General features: G+C 48.1%; 1 protein-coding gene across 1 annotated transcript in view; it reads right to left on the reverse strand.

Moving 5' to 3' along the window:
- Positions 1-12540, reverse strand: part of C24H16orf78 (chromosome 24 C16orf78 homolog) — a 105195-nt gene that overhangs the window by 15989 nt on the left and 76666 nt on the right. The window contains exons 3-5 of the mRNA XM_090357673.1: positions 7096-7342; positions 3430-3537; positions 2773-2884 (exon numbers count right to left, since the gene is read on the reverse strand). Coding sequence (XP_090213799.1) covers positions 2773-2884; positions 3430-3537; positions 7096-7342 — 467 coding nt within the window. The remainder of the gene's footprint in view (positions 1-2772; positions 2885-3429; positions 3538-7095; positions 7343-12540) is intronic.

Here is a 12540-nt window from a genome sequence, read left to right on the forward strand (position 1 = left end):
TGTTTTTTTTTTTTACCAAGTGGCTCTAATTCTTTGTTGCTTAAGTATGATTTTCCTGATTTGAGTAGACTTTAGTTTTTCTTTTTAATCAGTTCATAGAGAATGGTTTTGTAGTTTATTCTAAGAGAATTATTGTGAGTTTCCAATCCAGTTGTAGGTCTTAATTTCTTAGTGTCTACTAGAACTTTATTAGTTTTCTTTGATGGTGTTATAAAGAAACTCACTTTCAGTCTAAAGACACAAATTTAAGTTTTGCTTGTTGGTTGTTGTTGCTTGGTTTTTGGTCATGGGGCTTGAACTCAGAGCCTGGGCACTGTTCCTGAGCTCTTTTGCTCAAGGCTATCCGACTACCACTTTGAACCACAACTCTACTTCCAGTTTTCTGGTGGTTGTGGAGATGAGTCTCATGGACTTTCATTGCTGGGCTGTCTTTGAACCGTGATCCTGAGTAACTAGAGTTAGAGGTTTAGGTACCAGGCACAGGCTCAAATTTAAGTTTGAAAGGTAAATGTGGCAGCCATGAAGTTTGAAATCTGGCAGTGGCTTTCATAAAAGAAGAGATCAAAGCTTAAACTCAGATACCAGTAGTGAACATGGAAAGGAAGAGAATTAGATGAAAGTAATCTGACCTAGCACTGCTCATGATAACTGCTCATGTAGATGAGAGTGGTTAGTGAAGAACCATTGTGTCTGAACGTGCCATGTTCTGAGATGAAGAGCTCATGGAAGCATGCTGAGTGTCTTGGGCCCGTGACAATTTCCAACTAACATTGAGAATGGGCATGCAAGTTATTCTATGTATTTCTTAAGGGCTACTTTGTCTTGGACTTATTTACTCAGCCAGTTCATGCATGTATAATGTAGGCTTTTACCACTGTGCACAGGAAACCCCCTTTGGTGTGTCCAGGCTCAGCCCTGAATCCTAGATTCTACCTCCCTATCCCAGGTGGTCCTTCTGAACACCTGCTGTTGCTCTTGGATAGAGCCATTTACTGTCCTCCAGTGGCTACTGGTTGTATTACATGAGGAGAGAAAAGACTTCCACTCTCCCTCATAAGGGGGAATTTGTCAAATCAGCCCGCCTGCTGCATCCGTGGGTGATAAGATTAAAATAATTATTTAGTCAGCTAGTATGAGATTCTTTCTGAAGGAAATGATTTTGTTGAGAAGAATATCTCTATATACTACTTTGGGAATAAGACAAATAGAACAAAGATCTTTCTGATTACAAGTGGAATCCATGGGGGTGACAAATGCAGAGGAGACAGGGAATGAGAAGAGAGGGCAGAGGAAGAAGGATAGCTGATCAGGACTGGAAAGAGGGGAGAAAAGGGGTGGGTGCTGGGGAACTTGAGAAGATTCTCATTCTTTAGTTGATGCTGTAGCACTTCCTTAAGTTTTGTGCCCTGGGTTCCTGGGCTTGTGTCTAATCTTGTGGAAAAACATAGCCAGGATCAATATGGGGCAGTAGGCAAGACACCACGAAGAAAAAGAGATACCTGGTGCTGCTGGCTCCAACCTATAACTCTAGCTACTCAGGAGGCTGACATCTGAGGACTGCAGTTCAAAGTCAGCCTGGGTAGAAAAGTCCAACAAATCATTATCTCTAGTCAATCAGCCAAAAGCCAGAAGGCATAGCTCAAGTGGTAGAGTAGCCTTGGGTAAAAGCTTGCAAGTGAACTAGGTCCTGGGTTCCAGACCCAGTACTGGGGGTGGTAGAGGGAAAACTCACAGCCGATCTCTAACTTGCTGGCTACATAACTACATGTACATGGCTCCTATGATACTGCTTCCATCTAAAAGCTTGTTTGGGGTGGGGGTGGGGAGGGAATCAAGGCTCTTTTAGCCTGTCTGAAAGAAGCAGATGAAATCCACTCTCAGTGGAAGGAAGATCCAAGGAAATTCTTGAGGGCTACAAAGAGGACCAGGAAGCTGGAACAAGACAACATGGGAGTCACAGAAAACTTGGCTAATGTGTCAAGTTTCACCTAAGGCTTAGGCTAATTTGGCGTTACTTTTAAAATACACTTTTTTATTTTGGCATAGATGTGGGGTTATTGAACATTTACAATGAGACCAAAGAGGGTATCACTTTTTCTGCCTGGTAACATCTTGTGTAACCATGGCTCTTGTCTCATAAGCAATAAGTTCCCCATGGCCCCTCACAGAGCATTTTGGAATTTGATGAATTTCTCCTCTAAAGTACTGTTCTGGGATCAGTCCAGGGTCCTGTATTTATGATCAGTCACATTGGCAATCTGACAGAAAGTAACTGTAGTTTGCTCACAATATCTTTGGCAAACTGAAACAAAAAGAAAAACAACAAAAAGAAAACAGATTTTCTTTTGTTGGGCACAATCAAGGCACTCTGGCATAGAACTGTTAGTCCCTGCCCCGAGGCTCTCCCCACTTCCCCTATGGACTGTTTGCCTAATGGGGCAGTTGGAATTCTTTCCTGATTCCTCTCTGCCCACATCCCTTGGTTTAGAGAAGCCAAAGGGCTGGGCCAGGGCTAGGTCTCCTTTTGATCATAGATGGCCAGCCATGTTTTGAAGCACTTTCAGCAATGAGCTAAGGTGGTCTACTTGCTTTGCAGCTAAACCATAGCACAAGGTGTGTTGTCCTGTTTTATACAAGAGGAACCTGGACCCCAGAGGTGGAGAGACATGTCCAGGATTCTCCAGCTTTGATTCATGATGAGCCAGAATTGAATCTTCCCAGTGTCCTAGCGAGAACAGTTAGGATGTCCTGGGGCCAAGCCTATTCCCTTACCAGACTTCCTCTGACCATCCTTGCCCAAGGTTGTATTCAATTGCTTGCCCAGCTGGTCTGTGCCAAACACCTTGGAGAACGTGGACACTCTTCTCTTGGTTTGCTTTGGGTCCTTGAAGGGAATAGGAGAGGGTACCCAGTTACAGAGGTTGACTCCTTACCCAAACAGCCATTTTAGGAGTTTGCTGAAAATATGGGCAAAAGTGGTGGTGGGTGGGGGGGGAGGCCTACCCTGGACCCTTAGAGTGGTGTGAGGGGGAGAGAGCGCTCTTGATGCCAGTTTAGTAATATTCCCCTTTTTATTTTGACTTGTCTCAGAGGGACGCTGCTAGGAACCCTGGGACCCCACAACCTTTGCTAGTAATAGGGTCTTCAGCTTTCCCTTTGTCCACATGACTTGGGGATTCTGTGGCTCCCTAGCTATTGGTGCTCCTGTCTTTCTTGAGCTGTGTTGGGGAGAAGAGTGGAGGAAGGAGCGATGGCATTTGGAGTGAAATGATTTGTTAGATGAGGCGGGACAGGAGTGGGGAGGGGACAGGGGCTTTTCTTTTGGCTGCTGTTGTGGGCAAGTGGTGAGTTTCATAGCTTCCAGTAGGAATTGTAGCCAGATTCTGGGCAGGAAAGGAGGTGGAAGACAGCACAATGGGAGAGCATTACCTGTCCCCGGAACGACACCTTTTGGGTCTCTCCACGCACCTTCCAGTTGGCTTTGCTTTTCTTTTCTTCCTTGTCTGGATTAAAGAGTTCCTCATTGGCCTTTTGCTTCTGAAAAGATAGGGAAAGGCTTTGCGTTGCCTTTCCAGGACTTCCCCGCGTGCCGTGTGGAAGGCTGCTGTGAATGTTGTATCCCTTCCTGTGGCTCCCTCCACAGCTCTCATCCACTCTCTGTCCCTTGTCCTCTAAACACATCATGGTATCCAACCCTGGTGGTCTATGTTCAGTGTTGCACAACGCCCTTCGAGATGGCAGGTGTGGCTTTGTCTCTCATTCCTTTAGTACCCATTGGGAGCCTCCTAACCCTTTCTCCATGAAAGACCTGGCAGGAATTTTAGTCTTTTCCAAAAGGCCTTCTGTGACTCCCTGCCCAGCTCCAGTCAAGTCTACTCATGTCTCTCCTCTCTTCCTATCATCTTGAGCCAGCATCCTGTTTCCCACTCCTTTCTGCTCTTCATAAAACTTTGAGCCATCCTATTTCCACACAGAGGTCCCCATCACGTGAGCACTGTCACCTGAGCAGCATTGTCTGAGTTGGGCTCCTTGTTGGTGGCTTGGGCCTGCCTACCAGCTGCCATTCCAGGGGCAGAAGGAAAGCTTGCTAGGAATCTCCAGTGTTCTGTAGGTGGAAGTCCAGCAAGGTACATGAAGTGATGTCTTCCAGGAAGCACCACACCCAGTCTCTCAGTGGAGCAGAGCAGATGCCGATTTATCATGAGAAAAGTGAACTCAGCTGGCTGTCCCTGGAGCCCTGCCATGTGTGGTTACAAACACAGTGGCTAGGCTGTGACACTGCGGGATGGAAGCTGGATCTACTGCATTACCCAGGGGAAAATGGCTGTTCTTTTAGGGGCTGAGTTTCTCCATCTCAAGAAGTGGGGTAGTGGCTATGAATGGTGTGTGTGGGGGGTGGGTGGGAGTGGTCACCATACAGATGGAAGGGGAGTTCCCATGAGCCAGCAGGGTGAGTGAGAAGGAGCTGGCTTTCAGCCTTCTTGGAATGGGAGCTGTGGCTTAACCACAGGATTTTGCTTGGCTTAGTGAGGGAGGGTGATTGTCTTGGGTCAGGACCAGCGGGTGGGGAAGACAAGGCCATTTCCTCCAGGGTGGGCTACCTCCTGTGGTCCTCTTTATCCCTGGAGGATCTACCAATGTTCTCCCACTCCCTCCCCATCCTATGGGTGCAGTTGTTGGCACTGTCACTGTCCCTGACTCAGAAATGTCTGTAGTTGAGACTGAGGATGCTAGTTTTCTCTGTGTGGTCTGGGTGGGAGCAAGACCCAATGCTAGAAGAAAGTGGAGGATGTCCAAGGAGCCCTGTCAGTGTAAGTTTGCTCTCTCTAGGTTCACAGAGTTTTGCAGTGAATGCCACCAAAGAGGCCAAGCCTTAAAAACATGTTAGGCATTAAAATGGTTGTCATTTTTGTCTGTGACAGCGACGTGAGTTCTAATGAACGCAACGCTCAGATGGGCTGGGGTTGAGGGTGCAGGGCTGTTGTAACTCTCTGGCATCATGGAGGGAGAGGGCTGTTCACAGGTGGCTTCATGGCATTGGCAGTCGGGGTCTTCCCGGGTATTGGAGAGAAGGAAGCTGGGGAGCAGAGTCAGCACTTTGCTGAAAGGCAAGGATGCTCAACTTTGGAGAACAGAGAAAATTGAGGACTGCTCTAGGAAAGCTCAGGAACTTGAGGATTGACTTGGAAACCTCTGTCTTTCATTAGGGACAACTTCCTCAAAGGAAATGCCTCTCTTTCATGTCCGTTTCTGCTCTAAGATGGTGGCTGAGGGCTGTTGAGAAGATGAGCCACGCACAATGTTGTGCACCAGAAACGCTGTGAACGTTAGCCACAGCTTCAGCACCGCCATTAGGAACATGGCACTCAGTCTGCTCTAGGCTGGCTGTGGCACTGCTAGTGGCATCCTGACCCAGTGTTCAGTCTCCAAGGACCCAACTCATTTCTGGACCGAAGGTGGCCCTGAGATGGAAAGCTCTGGGAAACGAGGGCAAAGTTGGTCGCTAAAGTTCCTACAGAGGGAAAGCCAGGTAAGAAAGGCCTCTGAGGCAGGTAGACAGGGGGAGCCCGGCTGGCAGGAGTCTGGGGAGAACAATGGTAGTAGAATGGGTGCCCTTCAACCCAGAGCATGAGGAGGAGGGACGTGGCAGGGGACAGTGGGGAGGATCCTGTCCTGTCTGCACAAAGACTCCAAGAAGACAATGTCCTTTTGTACTTTCCTTCCCCCCTCCTCCCCTCCCTCCTTTTTCTCTTTCTTCTCCTCCTCCTCCTCTTCCTCCTCCTCCTCCTCCTCCTCTTCCCTCTCCTCTCCTCCTCTCCTCTCCTCTCTCTTCTCCTCTCCTCTCCTCTCCTCTCTCTTCTCCTCTCCTCTCCTCTCTCCTCCCCTCTCCTCTCCTCTCCTTTCCTCTCTCTCCTCTCCTCTCTCTCCTCCCCTCCCCTCCCCTCTCCTCTCCTCCCCTCCCCTCTCCTCTCCTCCCCTCTCCTCCCTTCTCCTCTCCTCTCTCTCTCCTCTCTCTTCTCTCCACTCTCTCTCTTGTCTCCTCTCTGTCTCTTCTCTCTCTCTCTCTTCTCTCCTCTCCTCTCTCTCCTCTCTCCTCTCTCCTCTCTCTCCTCTCTCTCCTCTCTCCTCCCCTCCCCTCCCCTCTCCTCTCCTCCCCTCCCCTCCTCTCTCCTCCCCTCCCCTCCCCTTCTCTCCTTTCCTCTCCTTTCCTTTCCTTCCCTCCTCCCTCTCCTCTCCTCCTCCCTCTCCTTCCCCCTCTCCTTCCTCCCTCCTCCCTCTCCTCTCTCTCCCCTCTCTCCTCTCTCTCCCCTCTCTCCCCCTCCCCCTCTCCCCCCTCTCCCCCCTTTCCCCTCTTTCCCCGCCTCTCCCCCCCTCCTCCCCTCTCCTCTCCCCTCCTCTCCTCTCCTTGCTCTCTTTCTGTCTATTGTTAGTGAGGCTTGGATTCAGGGCCTGAGAATGTCCTTTAGTTTTTTTTTTTTCCTGTCAAGCCTCGAAGTCTAGACCATTTGAACCACAGCTCCACTTCCAGTGATTTTGCTGGTTAATTGGAGATAAGTGTCCCATGGACTTTGCTGCTGCTTGGGTTGGCTTCGAATCCTCAGACGTCAGCCTCCTGAGTAGCTAGGATTATGGGTGTGAGTCACCTGTGCCTGGCTCAGAACACAGAAGGAAACTGACATTCCCCACATAGACAGTTTCCTGCTGGTCTTGAACCCAGGACTGCTTTTACATCTTAGAGCATTTACAGCTACATTTGGAAACTCTGCCCCCTTAAGAGGTAAATCTCCCGGCCTCCTGCCACATTTGTAGTAGAGTCTTGCCTTTCTCATGGCCCTGGGAGCCAGGCCTATAATTGAGCCTCCTGTACACGCCAGTCTTGGCAGGAGGAGTGGAGCCTAGTTTTGGTGAATACAAATCGGTACACTTAAGAGGCCTGCCCTATGGACTGTTCTTCCTCTAACATCTAGCAGTACGCTTCCACTAGCTCATCCCAGTGCCTGTGGCTTTGGGATGTCAACATCTCCGTCTCTCTCCCCTGTCCCAATGGATGGGACGGAAGCCTTCAACAACTCTTCTTCCCAGTACCACACCCACCTGCGTGGCTCGCTTCTTCTTCCCCCACCTCCGCTCCATCCACTCCAGCACCCGGGTGAGGTCAGACATCCGCCTCTCCTCCGGTGTCCTCCACATGGACTTCCTCTCCGTGGGCATCATACTCTTGATGTCCACTGGGGCCTGGGACGTGAAGTCTCGGCTAAGCCTCGGAACTTTCTCCTGCGGTCTTGCTCCCTGCATCTTGTCTTGATGTTGTGAAGGTAGCACACAGCCTTGTGAGGAGACCCTAAAAGGTAGAGTCGGGTGAGCTGCTGGAATATTGTCTTGGGGAGCGATTGTGAGGTCACTGTTGGGCTTGGCAGGTGACCCTTAGGGACAAAAGGAGGCAGAACATTAGCTTGCCTTCTACTTTGTCCCACTGGCCACCCGCCCTCGTTTTGACTCCTGTGCTGACTTCCTTTATGGCCTGCGAACTCCACTTCCATTGTACAAGACGAAAAACAGAGAAAATGGTACCAAACGGGATGGAGACAAAGTCATTTCCTTTCCTCAAAAAAATCTTCATGGACCCTGGGGTATAATCTAAACTCTTAGATTGGCATCACATGTATTGTAAACAGAACGAATCTTTTTCAGTGAGCTCTTTCCTCTCGGTCCATTTATTCTCTTAAGTGGATAATGACCGGGCACCTCCTGTGTGCAGGGCTTGGTATTTAGGATATAAGGCAGGAGGAAGCCTAGTCAGATCTAAATCTGATGAGCCAGGATCAAGGACGGCTTTGATCCTATGCAGACTCACTAGGGCTACTGTCACCTGAATGTCTCCCACCACAAATTCAAATTCCTATATTGATAGGATTAAAAGGTGAGGCCTTTGGGAAGCCAGCATGAGATCAGCATCCTACAAAGAGATGGCCGAGGGCAGTACTGACCCTTCTCCCAGTGTGCAGGAATCATGCCCAGTAGCCTCGTCTTTGGAAGAGTCTGGCAGGTATTCCTTGCTGGGGCAGAGCCTTGGCTAGAGATACCTAGCTGCAAGAGCCGCTGCCCTATCACCTGCCTTCCACCTTTGAGTGCAGGAAGTCAGCTGCTCACCACTGTTGGTCCCCATGCCTGGCTTTAAGTCCTTCCCCTCACTGACTTCTGCTTTGTCTTTGCCTGTGATGTGTCTAGGTGTAGATGTGAATATTCATCCCACTGTAGGTTTGTTGAACTTCTTAGTGGTGTCTTCGGTTAGGTTTGGTTGCTGAAACAAATATTTGGGAGAAATGATTTGAAGGAGGTTGTATTTGGGCTCAGAAAATTCAGTTCATAATCTTTTTGCTGGTTAATTGGAGATAAGAGTCCCACAGTCCTCCTGCACAGGCTACCTTTAAACTTTGATGCTCAAGTCAGAGCCTCCTGGGTAGTTAGGATGACAGATGTATGACGCCAGTGTCTGCAAAGTGTTTGCACACTTGGCTACAACTGAAACAGAACCCCTCAGATGTCCTTTAGGGAGTGGTACAATCTCCACTAGAACCTAGAACATAATCCTCACTCCCTAGATTTCCTTCATGCAGTTGCATTTGGGAGATACTCTGGTGGAAAGTTTATCTCCTCATATCCTGGTAAAATTGCTGGTGCTTCTATCCCAGAAAATAAAGGAGTTGCATTTTTCTTTCTTTCCCTTTTTCTCCTTCATTGATGGCCCATTCTTTTACTTGCATGCACAGATGATGTGGGAATAGAATTTACTCTTACACAGCAAACCAATCACCCCTGACATCTGATTCTCTCAAGGCAGGGGTTGAAATTTGGCATGATCTCTTTTCTTTTTTTCTTTACTTATTTTTTTTAACATTATTGTTATTGTAAAGGTGGTGTACAGAGGGGTTGCAGTTATATAAGTCAGGTAATGAGTACATTTCTTTATGAACAGTGTCACCTCTTTCCTCCTAGCGTTTCCCTTCTAACCCTCCTCCACAAGTCATACAGTTTATTTTCAACCCAGTGTCTAGTGAGTATCACTATTCCACTATCTCTTCTACCTGTAACAGCCCAGAGATACCTATGACAGAAGGGACATAGAGCCTAAGGAGCGGTGTGTGTGTGTGTGTGTGTGTGTGTGTGTGTGTGTGTGTGTGTGTGTGTGTTAATACTAGGTACTGTGTTTAAAATCACAACCTCATGCTATTGCTCAGCCTTTTCTACCAATGGCTGGTGATCTACCACTTGAGCCATGTCTCCGACATGGTATTTTGCTAGTAAAAAGAGTTGTCTGAGATGGTGTCTCTGAGATATTTTCCCTTCCAACCATGATCTTCCAGAGCTTAACTTCCTAAATAGCTAGGATTATGAGCCACCAGTGATAATTTCAAGCTCTCTTATTCTTTTAAGACTTATTCCCCCCCAAGAAAATGTAAACACTAAGACTGTCCCTTCCTTCCTTCCTTCCTTCCTTCCTTCCTTCCTTCCTTCCTTCCTTCCTTCCTTCCTTATTTAAGCAGTTGTACTAAGAGGTTTTAATTTGACAAATCTGTTAAGTGTTTCTTTTCTACTGAATACATAATACACATTGGTGTATTAGCATCTATCTTATGCTTCAAACAGTTATTTTTGTATTATGGTCCTGGGGCCTTTGAAGGTCTGAATGTCAAACCCGGGGCCTGCCTGGCACCGAGGATGCTGGACAACTATTTTGCAATAGTAAACAGCAAGCAGATCCACGTGACTGGATTGTCTAAAGATAATACAAGTAGGTGGCAGAGTACCTGAGTCCACTGGACCCATCATGGCACTGGCATCCCTAGGACTCACCGTGGCATTTTCCGTGCTGTTCTGAGAACAGAAATCTACTCAGACCAGCTCAGGTAGGAGTGATACTTGGACAAGGCTGACAGGCTTTTGCCTGGTGGCTGGGAAAGAGGCAATGGAAGAGTCGGTGTTCAGTGGCCCAGGCTGAGAGCTTCCTCTAAGGGCATTCACTAGAAAGTTAGCGTTTCTGGTGATCTCAGAAGCAGAAATGGAACAGGTGGGAGTCAAGGCTTGGGCTGCTCATCCCCGCCCCTCTGGCTTTTACCTGCCACCTCTGCTTTTCTTCCGGCCATCAGCCTCTCTATGTCTCCACCATAACACTTGTATTCTGCATAGCTTTGTTCGAGCCTTACCCTTAGGTGACATTTCAGCCCCACACTAGAGTGGCATGTTTCTTGGTTCACAACCAAACCAAACAAAATGGAAACCTGAGATTTTTCTCCTCCCTCTTGGGGCTGTCTTCTGAGGCAGTGTGATGAGTGAGGCCCGTTCCTGTGTGAGAGGCAGGCACAGCACAGAGAGCTGTGCTGAGAATGAATACTATTCTTGCAGGAGGCTCATCTCAGATGTCTTCATCCAGGGCTTCTCTTCCCCAACCTAGCAAGGAAGACAGCAGCTCCAAACTTCTGGAAGCTTTACCCCACTCTCCAGATGCCCCCTGGGGCCCTGTCAGGCTTGGCTGGGAACTGGGCTATCAGAGCACTGCTCTTGCAAACAGTAGGCATTTGCTCTGTCAGTGGACAGCAGCTGTTGTCATTTTGAGGAAACCAAACATCACCCCTTTTAGGCCCTAAGGAAATGCCAAGGGACAGTAGGAGTTTGGACTGGGTTTCTGCTTGGTGTCAGGTATGATGCCAGGCACTGAGGAGGAGGATACAGAGATTCTGTGGCTTCATTCTGGAGAAATGCTCATCAAGCCTAATGAGTTATGTGATATCTCCCTGGCAGTTTGGGCGAGTAAATGCCACTCTAATTTGAGGGGTGGGTCCTGATTGTTCTAAGCCAATTAGCAATTTGGTTTTAACCCTACACGCCCTAATCCCTGACTAGATTGACACAGGAGCCCAATTAGCATGTAAGATACTGACAGCCTGGCTTGTTGGGTCCAATTCTGTCTTGTGAAAAGTGGGCCACTTGCATGGAAAGTATGCAGTCATCCACCTTGACGCTGTAGAGGAGTCATCAGAGAATGAGCTCCACATTGGGGACTTGTGGACCCTTGAATGGTGACACCTATATGAGTCCTTCAGTTCAGACTTCTCTCTCCTGGAACTCCATGGGCTGGGGGCAGAACGGGATCCCCAGGGACTCGAACAAGCTACTTCTTTCTGTGTGACTCAATTTTTCTTCTGACCGGGCTCAGGCTATGAGAGTGAAAGCCATTGGGGTTTTCCACCTTGATGCTGTATAGCCTTGCAGAGCTGACTGACTGCCTGTGTTTATTTTATTCCATTTTCTGGCTTATTAATATTCAGTATCAGTGAAACACACAAGGGTTGCTAAAGAGATGTGCTCTTACCAAGCGCTGGTGGCTCACCTGTAATCCTAGCTATTAGGGAGGCTGGGATATGCAGATTGAGATTTGAAGTCAGCCGGGAAGGAAAGTCTGGAAGAGTATTATTTCTAATTAAATACCTAAAAGCTGTAAGTGGAACTATGGCTTAGGTGGTAGAGACCAGCCTGGAATGAGAAAGCTAAGGGAAAATGCGCAGACCCCACTTCAGTACACACACACACACACACACACACACACACACACACACACTAATATGTGAATAGCAAAAATGGACTTCTAGTGGCTGTTCCAAATTCTCACCTCAGACAGGCAGCAATGCAAGAGGCTGTGACTCTGAGGCCCACATCTGCTCAAATTTTGTAGGATGTTCCAAGCAAATGTGTTAAGTGGGTTCCAGGGCATGTACTGTGGAATGTTCTGTGGTTTACATGTTCCCTAGAAATGTCCTTTCTTTGCTCTACAGAGCCTCAAGGACATGGCTGGCTGGCTTGTCAAGGGAGTGCAGTCTTGGGGCTGGTGGACTCCAAGGGAAATGGCTGCAGGGAATTGTGGGGTCTAAGCAGATGGGAAGCCAGGGATCTGGCATGGGGCCACATGGCTGTTTGACATTGAGTCTGACCTTGGGCCCATTTCATCCCAAAAGTAAGGAGGACCTGATTAATGGTTGAAATCTGGTACCAGTGAGATCAGGCTGACTGGTAGGGTTGTCTTTCTTTTTCTTTTTGCATCTATAGAATTTTATAACTGAAAACCTTTCACATAGGAAGATTTCAGAGTTGTGATCTGTTTAAATCAAACAATGATGGGGCATGCCTGAGTCTCAGTAGCTTCTGTTCCCCTAGGGGATGAGCCACCACTACACCCATCTATGTGACCTGCTCGTGCCCTGAAGACATCTGAGTTTTGGACTCGGAGGATTAGGTAGTTATTCTAACTGCTACAATTGTTTCTTCTCATCATTGACCTTGAAATCCTATTTTATAGTTTTGGAGCCCATGCCTGGAGCACCCACAGTCTTCCTGGCCATTGGCCACCTAGCTGTTATATGGTCAAGCTGGCCACATACCTGCCCAACCCCAGCCCACTTCCTTCCAGTGTTGTATTAAGTAGTAGACTTATCCTGAGGCACACCTGGGGATATCTTTATGTTACAACTGGGAAAATCAAGGCCT

Source organism: Megascapheus bottae, chromosome 24 (assembly GCF_031878675.1).
Source record: "Megascapheus bottae isolate mThoBot1 chromosome 24, mThoBot2.hap1, whole genome shotgun sequence".
Taxonomy (NCBI): domain Eukaryota; kingdom Metazoa; phylum Chordata; class Mammalia; order Rodentia; family Geomyidae; genus Megascapheus; species Megascapheus bottae.